Raw genomic sequence first — 27,951 nt, 5'->3', positions numbered from 1 at the left:
ATATATGAAAAAACGAACCTTTCTTGTTATTTATTGTGAATTATGCTTTAAGGCAGGTTAAATATTTCATTTGAAGGTGAAGAATCGGTTTTTTTGCGGTGTGGTAAATTTACACAGTCAGATTTTCCCCTTTATCCTTGAAGCTGAGAACAAATCCATACATTCTAATCTAACGAAGGACACATTCAAAGCAGCTCCCCAAAACCCACATCCATCTTCAGGAAAACAGGACACTGGCATTTTGGCAGAGCTTGAGTTATGGCACCAAGCGTCAGTGGCTGCATCAAACTCCACTCTCTTCTGAAGGACCTTTGTGGAAATGGCATGATTAATCCATCAGGGGACGTGGCTATGCAGGGTGTACGCATGGCAGGGGGAATTAAATTACAGGGCTGTAGGAGAGACCATCCCAGCACAGTGCATTTGAAAGTGTGGCAGCTTTAGCTGATGGATGTCGCTGCTCTTAATAGGCTGGTGGTGTGTGAATTGAGGCATTGACTCCCTCCCACTCCTGTACATAGGTGTTAAAGTTGACATGCAGAGATAAGAGGAAGTAAAACATGAATTCGAATGGATAGGTACGCAAATGTGAGAGGGAGATTTGACTCAAGTGAACATCCACGAGGGCTTATGAGCATATGATGACTCATTGCATATCAATGTAGCAGGTGTATTGATCGAGAGAACAGCATCACTTAAACACGTCTCAGAGGAATCGATAAGCATGTGTATTCTCCTATTTTAAATGATATACACATGGTTGTATCTCTCTAAGTAGTACTGTCTGTAGTTGAACGTATTGATCGCAATTGCGCAAAAGCATCGGATGTACATTATAACAAAATTTTCTCTTTGCATTAGAGGAGCGACAAATGTGCCCGATCGATGAAGAGAAGGTCAGGGAATGGACTCTGGCCACAGCTCTTATAGAGAAGTCAATGAGGAACTGCTGTAATCACTGTAGTGAATTGAATAAAGGAATGTGGAACTGAGGGATGCAGGCAGTATCTGCCAATTACTTTAAAGTAACTAGAAAACATCCGTGTTAAATTCCTTCTGAAATGCATAAACTTGAGGTGACCATTAATGTAAAAGCCATGGTTGACTGTAGAGTTAATGTTGGTAAATGCAAGGTTATAACACCAGAAAACAGAACAGCTCATGATGGTCTGACAGATTGCAGTGGATATGAAAGCAGAAAGCAGAAGTGAACTCTTAAATGATAGACATAAAATTGTTTAGTGCCCATCTATAAAATGTTATTGTAAAATAATTGTAAAAATATTGGCAGATAACATTGTGCATTCCCACTGTCTTATTCCATTGCTCGACTGGAGAACTGTTCTACACTGTGAAATGTCACTAAACCCAATGCCAGACCGTAGAGTCATTTAAATTAGGTACATAAGTGACTTCCAGCTGTATAGGGATATCATGATGCATATGAGAAGTGTATTATGATAACTAAGATGAATGTCGCTGTGACTCAAGAGACACCATAAGTGTTTGTTCTGAGATTAGTGGTTGTAAATGTTGAGAACCATTACAAACCGTAGGATCTGCGGTCTGTAATGAACACTTTATGCTTTTGAAAATAACAAATAGTCGTTGACATTTCAGTTTAAATCTTTTCACTTCCTAAATCCTTCACAATAGATGGCAGTATAAGCTTTATATCCTGCCTCTGTGCATGCTTGACCTCACAATACCAAATAATTGGGAAATTATTCAGTCACACTTTATTTTTTATCAATATCAATTAACTGCATGCACTACTTAGGGTTAGGGTAGGATTAGGGTTTGGCTTAGGGTTAGTTGCATGCAATTATGCATAATTTACTGTTATTACTATGGTAACATGTAACACAAGTACACTGTAAAATAAAGTGTTACCAATTATTCTATAAGTTTTCTTCACTCTTACTTTAAAAGAGTGTTGCAACTGAAGTTGTTTTATTCTCTTTTAATGCTGACCAGTCTGATACTCATAATATCCATATGGGGATGATGTATTATTGCATAAATCATTTCTTATTCAGATTTTCAACGTGCTTTCTAAGGCATATCAGTTTTGTTAATACCATGTAATTAAAATATGTCAGTGCACTACAACGCTCAGGCTGTATTAATGACCGTGAAAATTGCTTTAATTAAATAGCCAATTATAGTAAAGCCCCAACCATGAGAATTGACATTTAAATGAGCTTTATTTAAATTGCTTTCAATATTGTTTCATCAGAATTTCTCACGCGGCGAATTAATCTAATGCCCGTGTGCATGTACAAAGCGCCATTAACTGTTGGAGTGCTGATATTATTCATTGTATGAATTAATGCAATAGCATACGTCTGTCCTTTCATAATAAACTGTGACTATCAATAAACTGCGACAACTAGCATTCCCGCACTTATTACATAACATAACTGAGGCATAGCTGTCAATGACTGCAAAAAAAAAGAAAAGAAAAAAGATCGCTCAATGTGTAGTCTGCTGGTCTGTTTGTTTATCTTTATAGTGAATTGATAAATGATGCCTTGTAAACCATGCTCAACAAAACAAGAGTTCTTTTTAAGTTCATTGTGTTTAGATCTACCTGCTCTGAAAGAAAGGAACACACGTGCGCGCTGTGTCTCTTCCAAAACTCTCTTTGTTTCTTGGCTCCTCCTCCGGACCACAGTGTGACAGATTCAACTCGTCCGAGCACCACTAGCGCAGTTCTTCACTTTTTCCCACTGTCACTATCACGCTTTGATCGATGTCGTGACGCACAGACAATATCTCGTTTTCCCCCCCCCCCGTGCCTGGCTAATTTTACTTTTCAATCCGAACGGAATTGTTTTTGATGTTGTTTTACTAATTCTTCCGTGAGACATTACTTTTCCCAGAATACTTTGAAGACATTTATTTAGTGTTAAACATGGCCACCCCGGCTGCGCTTCTACCCGCGACACCGATGTCCCACGCGCCTCCAATATCTATCGCTGCGGCAGTCAACTCCTCGAGCCCGGCGACCCTCTCTTCCTCACCGTCCGTCACCCCAGCCGGACAGAGCATCTTCAGATCGGAACTTCTCTCCTCCGCGAGCCCGGGCATCTCCATCGGTAGTCTCCCGCACAAACCCGTGTATTCCACTCCTTCTCCAGTGGAAAACACTCCTCAAAACAACGAGTGCAAAATGGTCGAGGTCCGAGGCGCAAAGCTCGCGTCCTTCACTGTCAACGGCAACGAACTCATCTGCCTCCCGCAGGCATTTGACCTCTTTCTCAAGCACCTGGTCGGTGGACTGCACACTGTGTACACGAAACTCAAACGTCTAGAGATAACGCCTGTGGTGTGCAACGTGGAGCAGGTTCGCATCCTCCGTGGACTGGGCGCGATTCAGCCTGGAGTCAATCGCTGCAAACTTATATCGAGGAAAGACTTAGAGGTCCTGTATAATGACTGCACCAATGCCAGGTAAACTTAGCCTTCTCACACTGTTATGTCCTGCACTCTTAAAAATAAAAGTTCCTAACCGGGGTTTTCGCAGCAGTGCCATAGAAGAACCTTTTTTTCTGCTATGAAGAGTTTGAAAATTTCCATGGAACCATCATGCCAATAAAGAAGAGTTGTTTTTAAGAGTGTGTAAGGATATAGCTACACAAAGGAAAAGTTCTAAAAGTAGCACCAAACTAAAAATAATTAAACAATCGCACATTAGGCTACTATGAGCCTTTATTGAGCTCATATCAGCGCAGACGTTACTTTCACAAACTCTTTTTTTTTTGCTGAGCACAGCATATTTATCTGCTTATGATCCAGTTTGAACAGTTTGGCCTTTGATAATCATGCACATATCAGGTTACTTATACTGAAATGCATCATAATGAACATACAGCACACCACAGACACACACCTATCCAGACCTTGGACACCTTTAGGCAGAACAGGTGTATTTCACAATTAGGCAGTCGGAAAAGGATTGAATGTAACTTTTTGTTTCTTTATAAAAAAGTATCATGTGTAAACAAACACTTTTGGAGACTGAAATGGAAAAGTAAGAGGGAGAGAGATCGTATCAGTCTATGATATGAATATTTAATGGGACTAGCCTGGTTTTGTTACAAGTTAAACTGAATAACTTACGGGTTAATCGCCAGTTGTCCCGGTGGTGTCAGGTTCACTAATCGGACTCGTAGTTTGCTGTCTTTGGCTTTGAAAAGTGAAATTTGAAATGTGAAAACCAATGAATTTTCAGTGACTCTCAACGTGGCCTGAATTTATTATCCCTCGTTATCAGTTCAGACGACTGTCATAAAAAGCTCTGTTTAACTGTCATATAGCCTACTTTGCAACCGTTGCCATCAAAGTTCGCGCGCTTTGAAAAAACAACGACCTTTTAGTAGCCTAGTATTAATATAGCAAATTACGACGTCTGACCTTTAGAATGATGGCAAGCATAGTACTGATCCGTTTGCGAGCAAGCTTGCGCTTGAGAGCCATGCGAGCCTTGTTTGAAAGAACAATACGGGTTTGCTTATCTAAACCTCGGTGTCTACGAGCACATTTATGACACCAGCTCATAGCTGTTTGATTATTAAAGAGCGCATTTAGGCAGCCATCGGCACTGGCGAGGAGATGTTAAGCGCTTGCAACACAAGTTACTGGAACGAGATTGAAATCTCAGATTCCAGCCCGCGCGCGTGCTCGCTCGCTCTCCACCGGTGTCTATAAAGAAATTGATTCTCCGCAGAAATTAATTAATTTTTCATATTGCCTAGAGCGGCAGTTTTAAAAGGGCGCTCTCTAACAGTTCCCCCTCCCATTTGATCTCCACTTTGAATTATATTCTAATCGTATTAATACCCTTTGCCTCAGGATTAATCTATAAATTTACGAATGTTTTTTGAAAATGGTTTGTGTCACGACACACGCCTTCTAATTTTCTCTTTTAGCTAGGACATGATAAAGTATTTGGCCATTTTAAACGTTTCTATCTTTGTATAATGACTATATTTAATCGATGTCTGGCCTCCTAATGTTTTAATTTTGGCAGAGCTGAATGGAGATCAGATAGCAAGGGCAGAAACTAAACTCTTGGACCTCTGTCCCTTGAATCCTTAGTCTAAACACCTAACTGAGAAGTGAATTGAGAGATAGGCCAACACACTTGTGGAAATTCGTAACTATTTACATTTTTTTGTGAATTGGTGGCTAATTTGTATGAATTCTTTTCATTTGTATGTTTTTGTAGAATATTTTTACTTCCCACTGATGGTTAAGTTAAGGGGAGGATCTTCATGCTTAATTGTTTTTAAAAAGTTGTATGTTTTGTATTAAATCGTTCAAAGTCATATGAAATTGCCACCTCGTAAAATAGTTTTCTTATGATGAGATCGGGTTGGATAGGTTGCAAAGGGTGGATTTTTGATTCAGAAATGACTCATGCTGAGTCAAAGTTAGGCACTTTTGACTCATCATGACCGGATAAAGGGAATCTGAGAGAGAATCTGGCACGTTATCATTTCCTTAAGGTTGTTAATGCAACATGAGTAAATAAAAGAAGAAACTAAACAACAAAACCACACTTCCACCCCATATTGTGATACTCAAATAACTTTCTATGTCCTTTGTGGAGCTATGCTGTTAAATCATCAAATCTGATTACTTCCTCTGTGCTTCTCTGTGTTGAAAAGATGTCTTCTCTTACTGTCATCGAATCCATGAGCTTTTTCTGGCAGACAGAAAAAAATGCCCTATAGGTGCTGACTTGGTCTGTCTGCTTTACAGAGTCATTCATCACTAGCATTTCCTTTTATGACTAAATTCTACCTGTAATTGTTTGGAAGCAAAAAAAAAAAAAAAAATTTGCATCTTGGATCAGCATAAAAACTAATAGTTGATTTACTGCAGCCCTTCACAGTGCTCAACAAACAGAGCAATCAGATTATGTAGCGCACAAACACAATGTTTTCCATTATTTAAAGGCTGATTCACTAACATGAAAGTTCTAAATGTCCATAAAAGGCATTTGGCTTGCTGTGTTTTTGTTTTGCTCGTAATAGTACAAATAAAATGCTTGTCTTCTTTTACAGTTAGCCTGTGCTTAGTCTGCCTTTATTTACTGAATTATTTATTTTCGTAGAATCACATTCACTTCCAGAAAGTCTTAAAGGGACGTGATGTCTCACGACTCATTGGCTTTGCATTGTGTGACCTTTCTCTCAGAAACTCTGTGAAGTGGAGTTTATGCAGGCCTGGTGTGTGCATATAGTGTTTGCATTTGTTGAAGACCAAGCAAGAAAGTAAGATGACAGACACAACGTAGCGCAAACCTTTTGCGAATACTCTGCAAAAATGGGTATTTGTGCCTTTGAAGATTTTCTTGTCACAGTGTTCAAGTCGTGTGAATGCTCAGTGTGAGAGGAGTGTGTCAGTGTGTGTTCTCTTTCTCTGATCTTCAAATAGGAGACACTTTAAAGGCCACGGATTACAGTCAAAACAAATACTCGAACAAGCGGCACTGGCACCCTAGACAGCAAATTATCCTCAGACAATTAATTGATGTCAGTGTGATTGCGTTCATTTCAAAATCCCCGTTATCTTGCACTCACCCGCTGTTTTCTCTCTCTTATGAACATGCATGCATACACACTAACCTCAAACAGACGTCTCGGCACGTCTCTCTCTTCCCTTGACCTTCAGGTCCTATCCAGCAGTAACACAAGCCTATATCAGTCAGCAAGGTTTGATTCGGCCCTTCCACAGTGTATTAGTGCGGAGCGAGGGATTAGTGGAAAGAAAAAAAAGACGAGTGTGTGAATGTGTGACACAGAACCAGATCTGTAATCCATCCACACTGTTTTTCTGCACTTGTATTATCACGAAAGGTTTCGATTGCCACACTTTCAAGCCTGCAGTATATTTTTAATCCTCTAATATCAATCATTACATATGGCTGTGGATTTTATGGTCTGCTGTTGTACATGTGTGGTTGAAATAGATACCCTTTGTGTGTGTGTGTGTGTGTTCAGATCTCAAAGCTTTAGTGACTCTATTGGAAACCGCCGATGCAGCTGCTCAGACAGCTGATAGCTTTGTTGTGGCATGCTGCGTATCATAAAAGAAATGTGTTAGCGAACAAGGGCTTAAAATACTGTTGATGTCTTTATGGTGCTATTGTGTTTGCTTGTCCATCTGCTGTTGTGTAAGTGTAAGACTGTGTGTACTTGACGATGAGTTGTATTGATGAGAGTTTGGACAATATCACCTTACACATGCACACTGTGTGGGTTTCTTTGTGTTTGTTTAGATGCAGTCAAACAGAACGTAGGCAGTAGAATGTTTAGAGAGATGTACAATTTCTAAGAATATCACAAAGTGAGTAATTGCTCTCTTGTAAACCACTAATATTTGCCAAGAGCATAATTGTAAATATAACAATATATAAGAGAGATGAACATGTAATAGGGTCCATGATAAAGAACAACAAAAAACAATGTTTTACAAATCTAGTTTAAAACAGGTGCAAAATTTCTAGAATTTTTACATGGGCAAACTTTAGTTAATATGCATCTTAAAGAAAACTTTAAATTGAATAAAAAATTTCGATGTGAATAGAAAGTACTATTATCTGATATTTTAATGCACTTTTGACCACATAGTCACAAGGGTCTTCAAGAGTGCTGATGATATCATTTCATGTTTTTTTTTTTTTTGCATGTTGGTTAGAAAACATGACGTTTGTTGGTCATTATGACTTTGATTTGGCAGACAAGCTTTTGAGTTTAATAAGCAGTGAAGTTAAAACAGACAAAAAAAATCAGAAATAATACAAATCACAATAAAATGTAGGCCTACATCTAATCAAAAGATTTTCTTTTCAAGAATTTTGTTATTATAAAGTTCCTTTTCCTTATTTGTCATGACATTTTTTACTTTATGCCCTGTAAATTGATTTAAAATTGATTTAAATGTATTTAAAAAAAAAAAAAATTCTCATCATAGAAAATGTGTGAGGTGTAAGTCACTGTATGTATAAATTAGAATGATGTTTTTTTAATAAATGAATCTAGATACTTTTAGATCATGTTATATCAACCATAGACAATGATCTCACATGTGATATATCTGAGATCTAAAGGGGAGATGATTTAATGTAACAGTCTGCAGGGCTTGAGAAGGTATCTCTTTTATGGTAAACCGAGGTTTAAAGTTTATCTTTAAGTTGTTGTGGTCTGGTATTGGATGGATGAGTTACTTTCATATCAGCATTAAAGCACCTCTTTATTGGGCATAAAGTTCATCATGGGGTTTCAGCACTTTGTTCATTATATTTCATTCTCTGTGTGATCTGTGGGAAACTCCAGCTGCTGTTTACCACACACACACACACACACACTGAGAGAGAGAGTATGTATAATGTTGCCACTTGCTCTAAGTGTTACTAGTGCACACACACATCTTCATAGGTGCACACCCACTCATGTTGGTCTTCAGAACATAACGGTGCTTAGTTCTTGTTTTCTTTTTTCTTTTTGCTGAGCAGGTAAAACACACTGTAAAACAAATGATGGATTACTCTGATAACAGCTGTTCTCGCAATGTTAAATATGATGCTGTGGACTCAAGGGGCCTTATTCATAAAACACGAGCAGAACGGATCTCTGTGTAAATCGTAAGTAAAGCCGTTTGTACACAAATTGTACCAAGGGCTTTATCCTTAATTGACAAAATTCTCATTCGGGTGCTCAAAAAGACATTTTTTGGATCCATTAGCTGTATGCATATGATGTGTTTTAGCATCTGATGGTTCTCTTGTGTATTCAATGTAATGGTGGTGTAAGCAATGCTCTGAAAGTTCCCCTGGTGTTTACAGAATGTTACAGAGCTAATGAAACACAGGAGGACATTAGAGATAGAGTAAACATGTCTTTTCAAATGGAGTGTGTGTTTGTGTACGCGGGTGCCGGTGTGTGCGGAGGGCCGAGGAAAGAATGTGTGTGTGTGTGTGTGTGTGTGTGTGCGCTGGCACTGATGGCCTCTGTGGGAAGGCGAGCCAGCATGGAAGAGAGGAGGACGTCAGGGGGAGATTTTAATTAAAGTATGAAATGAGAGGTCACGCGCTCTGACCCCCCCTCCACTCGCTACACACACAAGGACACGCTATCTCTTTCTTACTTTCTCTGTTCATTTCTCTCTCGTACACATGCTAGCGGTCTCCTCCTCTTCTCTCTCTCTCTCTCTCAGCTTGATGAGTTTTCCATGAAAGGGTTTTTCATTAATTCCACCTCAGGGAGTCTCTCTGTTCCGGCTCCCTCCGAAGCACATGGAAATCTAAAGTGTGTGTGTTTTTCTGTTTGTACGTGGCCACCATGATGTTTTGACTCGGTCTGATTATTAACACACTGTTCTGGCTGTTTGATCATGAAGACTCTCACACAGACTCACATGGCCGAGGATCTTGTTGAGGAGAGAGGATGATGGACAGAACAGAAATGGTTCGTTAGTTTCCTGTGATTGCTTCATAATGGGACATTTTAAACATTGAATTACAGGAGTTTTACGATAATTTAATTCTGAAAAACAACTGCACACAGAATAACTGGAAGTGAAAGAAATAGTATGATCTTCTTCAGTGTATTCATTAGACTTCATATTACTGAACATAGGCTCATTGGAATAACATGCTACCTACAGTTTTACAAAACTCCAAAAACGTGCCTATACAAATGAGCAGTAAAAAAAAACCCATCACTTTTATATCTTTTTTTTTACACAAATTGTGATTACAGTTGCAGATTGTTGATTAATGAATACTAATTTGTATGCAATATTCCTTGCACAATACTATATTATGACCTCAAAACACTATGACCATAATGCATGATATGTAAACGAATACATTTTGATATGTGCATCACATAACCAGCTCCATATGTATGGCTTTTCTGACTTAGTAAACTTGCTTGGGAGCTCATCTGATACAGTATTGCACTTGTGATGCTGAGCACTCTGGTAAGTCCCATGAAACACTATTTATTATAAAAGAGACTTGTAGAAGCAAGCAAGCCAAAATAATGCAACTGCTTCACCAAATGCGATTTTATCTCACGTTTATTTTGTTCTACACTATCGGTAGGGTTTAGTGTAGGTCAGAGTCAGAGGTCGCGCTAACCAAACAGTTTCCGTCATTTACTGTTTTTTGTTTTTAGCAGTTCAGCCTCCATAGCAAAATTAAAACTGCCACGAGAACTCATCTATCCTAGGCAAAGACGTGGAATGTAATAACAATTGCCTCTGCATCAGTCTCCCTTGATGCATTTGATTATGCACAGGCGATCACCCAGTTTAAGTCCATGTTACAATACTTAATTATGTTTCTACTCCAATTTAAAAAAAAAAAAAAAAATTATTGTGGCTGTCATACAAACTTGACTTGATTTAATCAAAGGTATATTAAATATTAAAGAACAGTAAAAAAAAAAAAATAGGCCAATGAATATGTAATATGGTGCATATGTTTAGCAAAATGCTGTTCTTTTTCTAGCTGACTGACTATCGAGTTTATGGTCACTGAATGGCTTTTTTGAGGTAAATGTAATATTACATGACATATTGTTTACAAGCTTATTTGATGTCTTTCCACGGTCGAAACACTGATTGAGCGATTACATGAGACATGATACTGATTTCAGTAAGTTGTACTTTATCTTTCAACTTTCTTCTGATGTTTGTTCATGTTTATTTGATGCTGTAACTAGTAAAGTGGAAGAGATGGTCCGTTAACGTGCGCTTTACGCTGCCTCTTTGCTTGATCTGAGGCGCTACAGTGATCTGTCACACCACATTAAAGAGCGCTAAAACTGTATTTATTGTTTGAATTTCATGTATCAAGAAATCGATATTTTTACCTAGTCCTTTAGTGTTGTTATTTTTGCCTGTTCAGGCACAAAGGTCGTGCTTTAGTGGGCTTTGCTGTCACTGCGGGGGAATGCTTTGTGTGGTGTTGAACATGAAAAGTGCAGCACAGTCTCTGTTCATCTGTTCTCTTCATGAATAAATAAATGCATAATCTAGCCCATATGATCGTCCTGTAAGTTCATAATTAAAAATAAATATGTGAACGAAAACAAAAGCCATTAAATGTCTTATCATTAAAATATGAAATGAAACTGACAGGTGATAATAGATGATGATTTTTATGACCCTGAATTTTTATGATACTGTCCGTCAAAAGGACGTTCTAAAAATGCGGCGCTCTAAAATAAGTTGAACTTTTAAAAGACGCGTCTCGAGACCTTGCGGTGGTGGAGGGATGTCATAGAACAGAGGGAAGTCTGCTGTTGTTACGGATATGCAGAGACGGGAGAGGAAGATGGATGGTGAAACGTGATCTATTGATAAACAAAGGTGCAGTGATGAGGTGAGCAGGATAGTGGAGTCCAAAGGATGATCTTGGCGGAGACACAGAGGGAAGGAAGACGCTGGAGGCAGAGGAAGAGTCCACATACAACAAACGAGGTCGGACAAAGAGCTGGGGTGAGGTGAGTGCATATATAGTGGCAGTGATGAGGGTGATGATGACGTGCAGGTGTGTGTGATTAGAGATGACGTACAGGTGGGAACCAAGGAGAGTGATGGGAAATGTAGTGAAGAGGATGGTGACTAGGCTTATATGTGACAAAAGCCCTGGAGGCTGATGAGGGCATGGCCCATATGGAGCAGGAAGCCTCCAGGGCGGTGCTGGTTTAGGTGGCCAGAGCGGAGCCGGCAGTTCAGGAGACCCGTTCAATACCAACAGCTCAGGAGACCCGTTCAGAGCTGGCAGTTCAGGAGACCAGGGAAGAGCCGGCAGCTCGGGAGACCCGTTCAGAGCCGGCAGTTCAGGAGACCAGGGCAGAGCCGGCAGCTCAGGAGACCCGTTCAGAGCCGGCAGCTCAGGAGACCAGGGCAGAGCCGGCAGCTCAGGAGACCCGTTCAGAGCCGGCAGCTCAGGAGACCAGGGCAGAGCCGGCAGCTCGGGAGACCAGGGCAGAGCCGGCAGCTCGGGAGACCCGTTCAGAGCCGGCAGCTCAGGAGACCAGGGCAGAGCCGGCAGCTCAGGAGACCAGGGCAGAGCCGGCAGCTCAGGAGACCAGGGCAGAGCCGGCAGCTCGGGAGACCCGTTCAGAGCCGGCAGCTCAGGAGACCAGGGCAGAGCCGGCAGCTCAGGAGACCAGGGCAGAGCCGGCAGCTCGGGAGACCCGTTCAGAGCCGGCAGCTCAGGAGACCAGGGCAGAGCCGGCAGCTCAGGAGACCAGGGCAGAGCCGGCAGCTCAGGAGACCAGGGCAGAGCCGGCAGCTCGGGAGACCCGTTCAGAGCCGGCAGCTCAGGAGACCAGGGCAGAGCCGGCAGCTCAGGAGACCAGGGCAGAGCCGGCAGCTCGGGAGACCCGTTCAGAGCCGGCAGCTCAGGAGACCAGGGCAGAGCCGGCAGCTCAGGAGACCAGGGCAGAGCCGGCAGCTCAGGAGACCAGGGCAGAGCCGGCAGCTCAGGAGACCAGGGCAGAGCCGGCAGCTCGGGAGACCCGTTCAGAGCCGGCAGCTCAGGAGACCAGGGCAGAGCCGGCAGCTCAGGAGACCAGGGCAGAGCCGGCAGCTCGGGAGACCCGTTCAGAGCCGGCAGCTCAGGAGACCAGGGCAGAGCCGGCAGCTCGGGAGACCCGTTCAGAGCCGGCAGCTCAGGAGACCAGGGCAGAGCCGGCAGCTCGGGAGACCCGTTCAGAGCCGGCAGCTCAGGAGACCAGGGCAGAGCCGGCAGCTCGGGAGACCCGTTCAGAGCCGGCAGCTCAGGAGACCAGGGCAGAGCCGGCAGCTCAGGAGACCAGGGCAGAGCCGGCAGCTCAGGAGACCAGGGCAGAGCCGGCAGCTCGGGAGACCCGTTCAGAGCCGGCAGCTCAGGAGACCAGGGCAGAGCCGGCAGCTCGGGAGACCAGGGCAGAGCCGGCAGTTCAGGTGACCAGGGCAGAGACGGCAGAGACAACCTCTCAAAATTTTCTTAGGGAGCTCCAGGTGTCGCTGGGATGGACTCTGGACGGGGGCAGAAACTGAAGCTCCCACTGGACTTTGGACGAGGACGGAGACTGGAATCCCCACAAGACTCTGGAAGAGGGTGGAGACTGGAGTCACTTTAGGACCATCTTGGCAGAGGGCTCTGAAACGGCGGCAGCCATCAGGAAGTCACTGGAGGCAGGGGAAGAGTCCACATACAACAAACGAGGTCAGACAAAGAGCTGGGGTGAGGTGAGTGCATATATAGTGGCAGTGATGAGGGTGATGATGAGGTGCAGGTGTGTGTGATTACAGGTGGGAACCAAGGAGAGTGATGGGAAATGTAGGAAAGAGGATGGTGACTAGATTGAACTGTGACAGCATATTCATCCTGATGCTAATTGAGTTGATTAACTGAATGTGTTCTTCCCGTGTTAATTAGGTTAATTATCTGAACGTGCTCCTCCCGAAACTTTGCTAATAAAACATCAGTTTGTAACTTTTACATTTTGGCAAATTGGTGACAAATTTGTATTATCTCATTGTTGTCATGACCTGCTCATGCACCATAGAGGTTTTGATTTTGGGATGCAACTTCATCTAGAATTGGTATGAAATTGCTACTTTGTAAAATATATGTTTTCTCACAAGATCTGGTTGGGTCCAAATTGGGCTATGAACGGACATGGAGTGTGCCTTCTGACATCAGTTCAGCAAGTGAGTGTGGAGCAGAAAAAAAAGGAAAAGCCAGAATGGGTCCATGGAGTTGTTCCGCAAAAGACAGCCAATCATAAACTGTTTACCTTATTAAAAATGAATGTGCTTTGTACAGTCTCAGAAACTTCAGTTTCAGCATGTGAGGGTTAAACAGGTTAACTGAAGTAATGAAGAAATATTATTATTATTATTATAGTATATTTCAGAAGATTTGATAAAATCAGATCAGAATTACACAGTGACCTTTCCACAGTGGACAAGCAAGTATTGAAACAATCTACATGCTGTATTTCTTCATCAATGTTATTAATCTTGTAGATATGCAAATGGAAACATTAACCCTGGGATTTCAAATGTACAGTATGAAATCTCATGGTTACACCCAGGATTAATTACTAACCCAAGTTAAAGTAACAATTAGTATTAAAAATCCCATGTATGTAAATCCCATAATTTTCAGTCAGAAGACGAATAATCTTTGTGCACTGTTAATAACATGACATGAATATGCCATGACATAAACCCATCAAGTTCATCTTTGGAACACAAATTAAGGCATTTTTAATATTCTCATATTTTTTGTCCATCAATTAAAAGTCCACTAAACCAAAAGTGTTGCGCGTCAAAAGTACAAATAGACATTGTACAATTTATCTATGATTTGAACAGTCACATTCAGGTTAGTTTGGACTCGTTATGTTTTGTCATCACCTGCCTTCGTCACTCATTTGTTTTCACGGACACTAATCGCATTCAGCTGTGCACTCATCAGTCACCATCATTAACACCTGTATATATGTTCTGTTAGTGTTCTGTTTCAGTTCAGTGTATGGTATTGTATATGTTAAAGGGTTAGTTCACCCAAAAATGAAAATTAAGTCATTAATTACTCACCCCCATGCTGTACCAACCCCGTAAGACCTTCGTTCATCTTCGGAACACAAATGAAGATATTTTTTATTAAATCTGAGAGCTGGATCACTGCTACATAGGCTGCCAAAGGGAATGATACTTGACGGCCCAGAAAGTCATTAAAGAAAATGTTTAAATATTTCATGTGCCTACAGTGGCTCCACTATAAGTTTATCAAGCGACGAGAATACTTTTTGTGCGGAAAACAAAACAAAAATAACGACTTTATTCGACTATTCCATTGCTTCCTTGTGGGCCTGAGACGAGAGTTCAAGAGATTTCCACGACGCATGCGCGAGAACTGACATTCTTCTTCTACTACTATGTACAGCACGCGTCTTCCTCTGCTTGTAAGACGCGCGCTGTGTAGTGTGTAGTGTGTAAAATATATATATACTTTTTGGTGCTTGAAAGTTTTGGATGGACAGAAATTATGCGAGAATAATAAAAAAATATGTTCACTTTTGTTCCAAACATGGGTTTGGAAGAACATGAGGGTGAGTAAATGATGACAGAATTTTCACTTTTTGGGGAAATATCCCTTTGAGCACAGCACAGCAGCCAAAAAAGCTCTTTAGACATGTCCACAGCTATGGTTGATTTGTAATTAGAAGTTGTAACTGCTTTCCTCTTTCTTATTAACGTCAGGAAACATTATGGGCCAGATTTACGAACAGCTTGCGCCAGCTCAAAGTAAACCCTCTTTTGGTGTTAAACTTTACTAAAAAAACAAGGATTTACTTAAGACATGTAATCGAAAATTAGCGCTGAAAAGGCACGGACACAGTTATCTTTGCGGCTGACCTTATTGCATATGCATTTGTAGGAGTTTCCCTTTCAGACGCAAAATTTATGGGAGAACAGTATTTAAATTAATCATGCAACGCAATTTACTAAGGCACTAGTCAATTTACTGGTATTTGCGCCATTACTTAATGCCTATCACTCCTCTGGCTTTGACTCTAATGAGATTCTTCAGTCAAAAATGTCCAAAACTAATGTCCAGAGATGTCCAGACTCCAGACCATGGAGAGAACGTGGCACAGCTACGGCTGTATCTAGATTTGTCAATCACTGCTACATTTAGAACCAGTCAAAAATCAACAACCAACACATTCTTAGTCTGTGCCGGTGTTTGTTTGTGATGTATCTAGGAAACGTGGCATGAAGAATGCAGCTGTTTGTGAAGTGCCTTGGTGGGTAGGAGGCGAATAGTTGTATTCTCATTAAACTACAGTGGGTTAGGGGGCAGGAAAGTGTGGGGACGACCGGAGACTTGAGTCAGAGAGAGAAAAAAGAGGAAAAACGCATGGCTTAAAGGAATATTCCAGGTTCAGTACAAGTCAAGCTCAATCGTCAGCATGTGTGGCATAATGTTAATTAATAGAAAAACATATTTTGACTTATCCCTCCTTTTTCTTTAAAAATAAAATACAAAAATCTGGATCACAGTTTCAAAAGTATAGCCACAAGAAGATGTAAACAATATACATCATTTTCGAGTAAAACACTTTCTGTGTAAAGTATCAAAATGTTAACAATTTTGCAGAGTTTTTAGTAATAACTACATACTTGGAAAAAACAGAAAATAATAAAAATGTCAAAAACAAAACTGAAGTACTAAAATTGTCACTAAAATTAAATTGAAAATGGAAAATATTTATATATAAAAAAAATATTCAAAATATTTATCTCTCAATGACACTAAAATAGCATTGCAACATCATGGCCGAGACGATTTAATGTATGAAAATCTAAAAAGATTGTAAAAATGAAGAGAGAAAAAAATGTACAGCTCAAACAAATAAACACGTTTTATTTGGGAGTATTGTAACAGTATTGTAAGGGCTTTAATAAAATTATAAGCTTCACATTTATGCACTTTTTTTTTTCAAATTCTCTAGAAATTGAAGTCCCTACTCTTAACCTTTTTGTTGTTTAAAGAGTTTTTGTGGCAAATGCAACATAATGCCACAAATGCTGACAATTGAGCTTAGCTTGAACCCAGAATGTTCTGTACTGGTGAAGGGGTGTATCCATTTGTGGGAAAACTCAGTTAAAAAAAGCTGTGTAAACAAAGTGCATGGGAATGCTATGTCGTTGTAAACTTTGCTTACTTTTTCATTCTCTTTTGGCTCTTTCTCTATCCTCTTAAAGGTAATGCTTCTTTAAGTAGAACAGGATAATGTAGCAGTAACATATAAAGGTTTTGCCTAAAGCTTCCTTCACGCATGTGACCTGATTAGTACAGAGAGGACAGAGGAAGGAAATTTTGCATCTCCCGAAAATATAGAGAACAGACGGAAATAGAGATGGAGAGATCACAGTGCTAAAAAAAAGAGACAGAATGGATACGAACGAGGAAAAGATTAACCTGTGTAATGGTTGTGTCGATTTCACCTCATGTTTTTACACAACTGTTCTCAACTGAGGGTCTAAAGAAAGTGGCAGTACTTTCAAACAGTCCCCGTGAGAAGGTAAAGTTAACACACACACACCCGGCCCATATCTGCCAGAAGCTATACTGAGAGGGAGAAAAGCGAGTGATTTATATGCCAGTGTGTGAAAATTACTATTTTTGTTGTGGACTTTTATTGTATGAAGGACAAAAGGATGAGATGAGAGGCAGTGGGATGTTAAATGACCTACATATACAAGACACGGCTTAAATTATGTCCTATATAGAGGTGAGTAGTTAAGATATTGTCCCTATATAAATGGCAGATGTTATTGGCTTTGATTGCTCTTAATGCTCTTACCATAATGTTGTTCTGCAATGGAAACACACTCCATTCAGAACTCCAATAAACCTCTTACATTCTAATCTAATGCAATGGTTCTTGATATGCTATAGTTTTACCTAAATATGAAGAAATACAAGTAACTACCTGACTGAAATTGCAATTTTTGTTTTCTGCAATTTCTTGTTCATGGTTTAAAATTTGTTAATAATGGTACATGCACTTTTACAAGTTGATTGTACTGAAATGTGTGTTGGCAGTGCCTGTACACAACCATCATATAATGATAAAAATCCATCCAGTGTTTTTGTTTTAATCTCCTTATATGTTTTTCCCTGCCTCAAATTGAGCCGATTGTTTTTGTGACGTAAATAAAACGGACGCCCCTCCCACAATTGTTGATTGAGAGCAGCGTTTCAACCATGGTTTCAACACAGACCCGCACTGAGCGAGCGCCGAGCTGTCATCATAGTCCGCCATTGTTGATACACTGGAGCAGAATGGCGTCTAAGCGATTGTGGTGTTCTGTTCTTGGGTGTAATAACGAACACAGCAGTCATTTTGATGTTCCTAAATCCAAACCGCTGAAGACGCAGTGGCTGAGTTTTGTTTTCGAATGGAATATTCCCCACGAGCAACGTCAATGCGTTCATGTTTGCGCGAATCATGTTTTTCACCAGACTGCTTTATAAAGGAGGGTCAGTATAAAGCTGGTTTTGCTAAGAAGCTGCTCCTGAAAAAAGAATCGGTACCAACTATTTATGTTCCCTCTGCACCTCCAGAAGAAGTAAGTGTAAAGTTTTATTAACCTTTATATTAATCTTTGCAAATCGCGAAAAAAAAGTTTTTCATGACCATTAATTGTAACGTCAATCTGTCAATGAACTAACGTATACATCAGTAAACGCATAGCGTTCGTATCTCACTACTCTGCCCTGCCAGTGCATACAAAAATAGATCAAAGTGACATTACGTTAACCAACCATTCAGAAACGTCCTGTTCGAGCCTTAATTGTCGAACTTCTTTGCGGCCGTCATCTTGTTCCGGGTCCGACTCCGGTTCAAACTGATACGATTGCACAGATGTGTCCTCAGAGACTCCCGCTGCCATTCTTTCTCCAAAATATACCCTCAACTGTTGTCAAGGCAACACTCCACGTGCGTTGTATCAAAACGCCTGCAGAACAGAGGGGCGGAGTGAGCGACGCTCATTATCATTTAAAGGCATATGCATTGAAACGGCGTGCTGAAAACAGAGCTGTTTTTGACCAGGTAAAATGAGTGTTTTCTGAAAATACTAATGAGAATTTTTAATAAAAGTATATTACAAAGTTTTCATTTAGACCCTAAACATTCATATTGACTTGTACAAAAATGGCATTATATGACCCCTTTAAAGGTTGCGATTGTCTTTTCTTCCCTATTGTGATGTGTATATCCATGTGAAACGGCATCTCTTGATTTGTCCATTGGGAATTGATTGGATCGTTGGATCATTGTGGTTTGCTATTGCTGCTGCAGGGCAGTACCTACTATTGAGGTCCCCAGTATTTTTTGCGGTGTATATAATAAAGGTTGTGAAATAATTGCCTAATATTAACTCTGCTTTGGTGCTGCAAGGATATTGCACAACAACAAGATAACCAAGAGCTGCCTCAGCAGTCTAACACCGCTCGTCAATGTCAAAATGTTTGAGATGGCCAATGAAATCAAAGTAGGCAGGCTTTATGTTCACAGAAGCTGCTGAGTGCGAATCCCAGCGCGAGGTTTCCGTTAAAGGGGTCATAAATTGAGAAATCAACTTTTCCTTGAGCTTTTGACATAAGAGGTCATCAGAGAAAGACTCATTGTGGAATGTGCCTATGTAATAGATAGTTAAAGACGGCCCATGCAGAATAAAATCAACGGGCACTTCATCAAAACGTCTATACTTACTAACATTTATACTTTTATAGCGTTTATACGTTTATACTTACTAACGTCAATATATAGACGCGCTAGAGTATAAGTTATGGTAGTATAGTAGTTAGGTTTAGGGGAAAAAATCTATAATAGTTAGGTTTAAGGAAAAAATCTATAACACACTTGTGCCGGTGAAGACATCATCAGAGAGCAGAAGACATGTCATTGCAAGTGGCAGGGGAAGTTATTTTGATTAAAGATTATGAGGGCACATTATTTAAAAATAATAATAATGGTGTGCACGGATAAATCATTTATATTGAACACTGCAGTATTCCATAAAATAAGAGTTGCCAATTTTGATTAAAAAAATAGCTTTTTAGACAACAAATACTCATTTTCGGGTGTAATTCTCTCTCAGCGATTCTTGAGAGAGACAAGACGAGGTGTGTTGTTACTTCTCCGAGATTCATTGGCCTCTCTGCTTTTTTGGGGGGGAATATGCCTTTTTATCTCTGCTTGGTAAATCCTAAAGTTCTTAAAGCATTAACACGAAGGAAATACTGGCTTATATAGGTCTTAAGATTCCTCTATAATCCAGAGTAGCAGCTTTATAACCCTCCCTCTGATGATAGGATGTCACCTGTCAGGTCCCTATTGGATTCTTCTGTAATGAGAGACAATAATAACAGCAAATTAAAGAGGAGCAAGAACCTGAACAGACGAAATAGACTTTTACAATTAACCTTTTAACATCTGCCTGATATGAGATTGAAATGTTCCCTGGTTACAATATGATCAAATTGACCTGTGAACTTACTTAACTGAACTGAATTTTTGTCAATTAGAGACCAAGTAGTTTAATTTATTCAGTTTGTTCATAAGCTAAACACTTCATTGTTTTGTTAATAAAAAATTGCATTCTCTTTCTTTGTAGGCTCGTTTTTGTTACTTGCCATATATAATAGAATAGAATAGAATAGAACAGAAAAGAAAGCTTTTGTAACATTATACATTTCCTTACTGTCACATTTGATCAATTTGATGAATCCTTGCTGAATAAAAGTGTCAATTTCTTTCTTAAAACAAAACCAAAAAGTAATTCTTAATGACCCCAAACATTTGAACGGTAGCGTGTAATGTTACAAAAGCTTTCTATTTCAGATAAATGCTGTTCTTTTGAACTTTCTATTCATCAAAGAATCCTGAAAAATGTACATAACTATTTTCAACTTTGATAATAATAATAAATGTTTCTTGAGCAGCAAATCAGCATATTAGAATAATTTCTAAAGGATTATGTATCACTGAAGACTGGAGTAATGATGCTGAAAATTCAGCTTTGGCATTACAATATACAGTATTCAAATAGAAAACAGTTGTTTTAAATTGTAATACTATTTCATGACATTACCGTTTTTACTGTATATTTACTGTTTTTACTTTTTTGGATCAAATAAATGCAGTCTTGGTGAGCAGAACAGACTTATTTTAAAAACATTTTATAGGTCTTACCAAACTTTTGAACTTTTTTACCGGTTTAGGCCCTATTTTGTACATTATTTGTGGAGAATGTCACGATATTCATTGGGAAGTTACTGCTGTCAGCACCTGCTCTGCATTATGACATGTTTCAGAAGCCGTTCTCCAGCTGTTCTGAGCTCAGTGGGTCCATTACACACATGGAAACTCGTCCAAAACATGTCTCTCAAAACTAGTTGAACTTCAGCTTAGTCTGACATGTTTTAAAATGACCTTATGAAAATGTCTTACACAAAAGCAAGACATGGTAGTGTAATGGTTCACTTCATACGGTACATATTTACTAACATACAAGTCAACAAAATGAGTCCATTACACTCATCCTTTGCTCACCATTAGTTTCCGCCCCATGTGTGTCTGGCTACACAATCCCACGTTTCCATTAAATTCCGTTCATTACGTTTATTAGGTTTTTTCAGACCATACATTTTTCACAGACTTTGTCATCAACACATTTAAGTGTGTTTACATGATCCTCTGATTAGTGTTTAATATAAACTGATAGACTCTCAAGCTCTGGAGCTTTGCCAATTAAATATAATTTCATCAATCATTTTTTGTTGTAATTGTGAGTATAATCTGTTATGAGTATGCGTTTTTATTTATAATGTAAACAGGCTTGTAAAAGCAAGCTGGCTTGCTGATATGTCAAAGAGAATATTACTGTAACACACAATCTTCTTAACTGACTTGCTGACTGATCTTCTTGAAGTATGTTGGTGTGGTTGTTTGTGTGTGAATGTGTATGTCATGTCTGTTTGAGGAAGCAGTCTGTTTGTAAAATGTTTACAGTACTGCTTTTTTCCATTCCTGTTATTTCCTGTGCATGTGAATATTTGTGTGTGTGCACGTATGCTTTGGGAACAAGAATGTTGGCATGTGTGTGTGTGTGTGTGTGTGTGTGTGTGTGTGTGTGTGGGACAGATGTTAGGTCTCTGTCTGTCTTTTTCTCTCCCCTTCTTTCTTCGTCCCCCTGCAGGGGCCACAACACTTATTTACATTTCATTCATCACAGAGAGCCGCAGATTGAAACACAAACAGTGGACTATTTGGGTTCAGTCTTTCACTGCGATAAGAGCTCCGATTACGCCCCATCATGAAGGAACTTCCTGTTTGAGGCCAGAATAAAGGATGTTTGCTCTTATCCTTTCCGTTAGGCTTTTTTCATCAAAGAGCATCTAAATGTTTTCCCATTTGTTTCAAGTTGTCTTCAATTCATATTAGCTCATATGTAAGGTGTAATTCGTGTCACATATAATGCAGATTGTTTCAAAGCAGCTTCACAGTAAAAAAAACGAAAAATAGCATCAATTATGAAGCAAATTCAGCTGCAGCCGTAAAGCACCTCTACAACAGACAACAGTTATTATTCACTTTGAGTCAGTTCAATGTCGATTCAGTTCAGTTCAATAACTGTCTCAATCTTGCAAAGTTATATCAATTGCAACGCATTCTCATCCTTTGGCGTCATATAGGTGACGCCATATGACATTTCGTCGAAATCTTACGCACATGGCATCCTTTAGCGTCAATATAACACCCACTGTTATGGGTAGGTTTAGGTCTGGGGTAGGGTGCGGTTATGACGCCTTGGGTTCTGCGTCTCATATTGATGCTAAAGGATGCCATGTGCGTAAGATTTCAACGAAATGTCCAAAGCGTCACATGTATGACGCCAAAGGATGAGAACAGGCTGATCAATTGATGACTTCAAAGACATCTCTACAGAATACAAGTGTCTTTATTTGGCTCAATTTAGTTCAGTGTTGATTCAATTCAGTTCAATAAATATGTCAATGTTGTAAACTTTCAAAGTCATCTCTACAGAAGACAATAGTGTCATTGCAGTGTCATTAACTTGAATACAGTTAAAGATTTGTTCTCATCTGATAGAGTCAGTGCAGTCAAGTTATTCATATTACTGAATATAAATTGTTTTTTTAAACCCCACCTGAGCAAGCCAACACTTATAAAACTTGCTAAACACCCTCCATAATGAAATGTATTAAACTCTTGATTAGGTTTTTAATGCTAAAACAGGAGATCATGTAAACGTATTTGACAAATCCACTATTTATAAATCTCCACCTGATAAAATTCACTTGTCAGAAAGAGACCATCTCTGCTAATGGGTGGATACACACACACACACACACACACACACACACAGTCTTTTTCTATGCGTCATTAACCCTGAATATTAATATGGTTCTCATTCTTTTTTGATTTGTTTGTTTTCTCCAGCATATCCAGAGCGACAGCTTTATAGTGAAACGGGTAGTTATTATAGAGAGAATGGACTAAGGTATATGTCTCTTTTAGTTCCTTTTTTTCTGTTTCTGTAATCTAAAGTAATTAGTTTCCTCTCTGAAATACTGCACCTCCTGCTTTGACCGCCCTCTCTTATCTCTTTGCGTTGTGGACACAGATCAGTCCCTATTTACAGCTTCAATTGGACATAATTGAAAAGTGCATCTGAATGTTTGTCAGTGGAAAACAGGAGAATTAGACCCCTTTTCCTCTACTCCCCCCCCCCCCCCCCCTTTTTTTTTGTTTGTGTGGCAATGGGCAGCCCAGAGGGGGTTGTGCCCCTTTCACACCCCAGTAATTGATGAATTGTATGTGGTATGCAAATGAGAATCCATAAATCTTATGAATGACAGCTTAATTTATGTGAGCCTTAATGAATGCAGGATTAGATTTTAATTAAATGTCCTCAAAGGCACCCTGAGTTGTACGTTGCATTTTTGTTCTCTCTCTCCCTCTGACTCACTCTTTCATAGACTACCTTGTTAATCTTAAGTCTTGTTTCCTGTGCACATCTGTCCTCTCAAATGAAGTATCTAGAAAAATTGCAGTGATAAAAAACTCTTCATTTTGCGAACGGAAGGGGGTCGTAGTTAATGAATCATACAGGGAGAGAGAGAGTTAAAATGGTGCCTTATCTCCTGATCTCTCTTTGAATTTCTTGAGTCATTTCCGCTGCACGGCTTAACCGCATTTAATCTGATTCCATCAGTATCAGTTTAATTAAAATATCGCCCCATTAGGAATTATTAAAAATGTCAGCCTGTTAGGCATTCAGCATGGCTGTTGGAAGAGAGAAGACAGTCCTTCACCAGAACTGCGTCATTAGCACTAACGTTCTAGCACGTCTCTCAGAGTTTGCTGTTATTGTAAACGGAATCAGAAGATGATTGTGTTTGCGCAGATAAGTGCGTGTGTTTTTTTGGTCTAGTTTGCATAAAACCGTGTGGGTTTCAACTAGTTGTTTGTAAAGAGGAAAACAAAGACCACAGAAGGAAAAGACAGAAAGGAAAATCCACCTGGATCTCATATCTGGAATCATAGATGGGATGTGTTTTTTATGTAAGTGTGTGAGAGTTCATGAGAGAAAGAAGTGCAATAGGATAAGCTGAAATAATGCTGTTCGTGTCACGTTGTTGTCATTTGGGTCAAGGCAAATAATAGTAGCCATGATAAAGAAAAGGAAAAATCGTGCCAAATTCTTTGAAATACTTTCATGTTATTTCATATGGTTTAAAAAAAAAAAACTTGTATGGCATTTAAAAAAAGTTAATTTAATGACAAAAAATGTCAGTTGGTATAACAATACAAAAAGTTATTTTTTTAAAATTAATACTTAAATATCATTAAGATTTTGTAGAGTTGTATCACATTTTAAAATCTGAAAAAACCTTACTGACCTTGTCACACGGTCTGCAGGGGTCCTCTCTGTGATATAATTTCCTGTTTTGTGTTTTTTCCCCATGTTACTTATATTGTGTACTTACATTTTTCAAATACTAATAAGCAGTGTAGCAGTTTTATTAAAATGTTTTTTTTTTTTCAAAAATTTTTTTAATAAGGATTTTATTCTTTGTTCTGATATTAGGACAGTATCTCAGCAAACAAGAAAATATTTTTTTGCTTATGTTCATGGTAAGTTATGAAAACATTATTTCGGAATGTTCTCTCTGAAGGTCCAGGTTTTTTTCTTTTTTTTCTTTCATGTTTTAAAAATGGTTATGTGAGTGTTAAGAAAACATTCCATTTTAGCATTTTGAAAACATTATGGGAATGTTACTGTGGGAATGAACATTTAAAAATGTTTAACATCCAACTAAAACATTTGAGAAAAAAACATTCCATGAACAATGAGTAGACCAGATAACTTTGAACAAACATTCTCTTAACATTACTGGATGAATGTTTGTCCATAACTTTGTGAAAACCTTGCCATAACATTAGCCACATTTCTGAGAATGTTCCCTGTCACAGGGCATTTTTTAACCCTGGCATTGTTTCTTAAAGCCCCCTAAAGCTTTTTAAAAGCAATTTTATTTCAGAAATGCAAAACATTTCATTATAGATGAGGTGTAATCGGGTTATTATATGTGTGAATTTAATTTTAACCTATTTTTAAATAAATCAATATCCAGACAAAAAGCATCTTGTCTGGCCCATTTTCATCCGTGTGTAGCCTTCAACAGCAGTCATCATCTCTGTCACACACACACACACACACACACACACACACACACACACACACACACACACACACACACACACACACACACACACACACACACACACACACACACACACACACACACACACACACACACACACACACACACACACACACACACACACACACACACACATACACACTTTCTCTCTCTCTCTCTCTCTCTCTCTCTCTCTCTGTGTGTGTGTGTGTATGTAGAGTGAGAGAACGGGGTGAGAAATAAACCTGTGATAATCCTCTCCCATTTCAAAGGTCAGGCGCTGTGATAAAATAGCTATTTTGTTCATTTATTTACTCTCTGCAGTGGACAGATAAAGAAACACTACAATTAGGGAATTGAGAGTGGGAGATTTTAAAAGGGCAAACGATGGGGACTTTAATATTTTATGAAGGATGATTGGCGCTCACAAGCACTGGGGGAGGTGTGAGCGGAGGCTCTGTGTGAAATAGAGGATTTTTTTTCCAGATTGCTCAGCTAAATGATAAAGTTTTTTTTCTTTCCATTTAAGGTTTCCCTAACATCCGACTCCCGCAGTCGGTAAAGATAGAGAGAACCGTGTTGAGTCAAACAATTGAAAATCGTCCATAACCTACTTCCCATTTAGACTCAATTGGTAAACCTGGTTGTCTATATAAACACCTCAAGTTAAATCAGATGTTATTTGTGTGTGCTACAGAGAGCCGTGGCTGATTTTAGCACATGTACTGTAAACTCAACAAATTTTAATTGCACATGAATGCACAAGAGCAGGTAACAAGGTGTGCAGCATGCATTATACATGAGCAAAAAATCGGCTGATTATGGAAAAGGGAGATGAGTCTACTGTGTGATCTAATTAGAGAGAGAGAGAGAGAGAGAGAGAGAGAGAGAGAGAGAGAGAGAGAGAGAGAGAGAGAGAGAGAGAGAGAGAGAGAGAGAAGAGAAGGGAGGGGAGGGAGTACAAGAGATGCAGAAAAAGACTGTCCTTGAGAGTATTTACTGACGCATGCTAGTATGCATAGTAGATTAGTTCAGCTCTAAACAGAAATGGATGTGTGAGTGTGTGTGCTTATCCCACCTTCATTTTTTTTTTTTTTAAGAAATAGTTAAATAGCTAGTAGTCACTTTTTACTTCAGTAACCATTTAGAGCAGGCCAATTTGTGTATTTATATAAGCATACAGTATACACTGTACTTGGCTATAAGTCTTGGCTACAAAAAAGCTGTTCTTTCATTATTGTTAGGGAGTAAAAATATAGTTAATTGAATAGAAGTTGACATTTGTGACAGCATGCTCTGTATGGAGTGGAACAACCTATTATCAGCTTTTCAGCAGAATCTAAACAGGACAACTAGCAACTATCCTCAGACCTACTTGGTAGTTTCTAATCATTCTTTACCATGTCTCTTCAAGTGAGTGGCATGATGCAGTGAAACTACAGCATTCCCATTATAATCAACAAAACTGTCTACACTGCAACTTGTAATGTGCAAGCAGTGCATTGGCTTCTAGATAGGTTGTTACATGTAACCAAAATAAAATGCTTGTCTGACATTGTGTGTTCATCTTTCAGCTCCAGACCTGGCAGACCTCCTAAACGGACCCAGAGCGTGACATCGGCCGACAGCCCTCACGTCCTGCCCCACTCTGTCTCTGGACTCATGTCCTCAGGAATGATGTCTCACACTGGTAAGAAAATGAGGAAATGCTCCTACCTCTGGCACTGTTACTGCCAGAACAAACAAATCTCATTCCTTCAAAAATGAGAAAAGCCGAATTTAAGACGATCAAATCAGGATTCATAATTAAAAGTGAAAGTAGAATAGCAAAATGAAGAAGTCAATTAATTGTTTAGATGAAGTTTAGATGAAGACTTACAACGTCTCCTAACCAGATGCAACACTTTCAAATTCCGGTGGCAAGCAATTTGTCTGTTGACAACAGACGCGAAAAGGCTACAAGACGCGACAAAATCAATCACAAATCACAGCCAATCAGAAGAACGCGTGGGCGGGCTCTCTTCACAAAAGCACACTGCTGTCTCGTACTTGCAACAAAATGATCAAATTAATAAACAAATGAGCCACGTTAACATTAATCAAAATACATACACTTGTTTGTTCACAAAAAGTTCTCAGTTTGAACTTTATTGTTTCCTTTAAGTTATCTTCAAAATCTGAGGTTAATTATTAATTCTCTTTCATTATGGCTAAGTCGTTTTAGACTATAATAGCCATAATAGTCAAATTAAACTATTTTAATATTGGACAAAACATATTAGTAACTGAGATAATCATTGAATTGTCTTTAAAATGATCTTTAAAAAAATTTAATTACCCCAGTCGTGTATTGCTGCAATTGCTGGTTAGGACAAAAACTCTGATTAACATGGAAAAGATACCTTTTATCGCATATTGTGTCGTCAATTCGCATGTAGTTTGGCTATGGCTTTTGTGTCTGTTACAGGCATCTTTAGAGAGGCTGAAATAGGAAATACAGAGATTTATGTTTAGAGAATCAATCTACAAATGGCATACTTGTAGTTTTCGACTCGGCGTGTTAAACAGGGATAAGAGTATTTTAAAATAAAGCTAACTTTAGTTCTCAGTCAGTC

At 39.3% G+C, this 27,951-nt stretch overlaps 1 protein-coding gene across 2 annotated transcripts in view; it reads left to right on the top strand.

Annotated features, from left to right (window-relative positions):
* Positions 1 to 2,546: 2,546 nt before the first annotated feature.
* The window catches only part of dachc (dachshund c), a 67,260-nt gene continuing 41,855 nt past the window's right edge, over positions 2,547 to 27,951 (top strand). Inside the window, exons 1-2 of one of the 2 annotated variants that reach the window (XM_056254335.1) lie at positions 2,547 to 3,456; positions 26,911 to 27,026. In XM_056254335.1, coding sequence (XP_056110310.1) covers positions 2,918 to 3,456; positions 26,911 to 27,026 — 655 coding nt within the window. In that variant the 5' untranslated portion in view covers positions 2,547 to 2,917. The remainder of the gene's footprint in view (positions 3,457 to 26,910; positions 27,027 to 27,951) is intronic. The other variant, XM_056254336.1, reaches the window with a different exon arrangement.

The sequence above is a fragment of the Rhinichthys klamathensis genome, unplaced genomic scaffold, assembly GCF_029890125.1.
Source record: "Rhinichthys klamathensis goyatoka isolate OS25496 unplaced genomic scaffold, OSU_Roscu_1.1 h1tg000111l_1, whole genome shotgun sequence".
NCBI classification, from domain to species: Eukaryota; Metazoa; Chordata; class Actinopteri; order Cypriniformes; family Leuciscidae; genus Rhinichthys; species Rhinichthys klamathensis.
The sequence above is the reverse complement of the archived record's forward strand: the minus strand, read 5'-3'. Positions and strand labels throughout refer to the sequence as shown.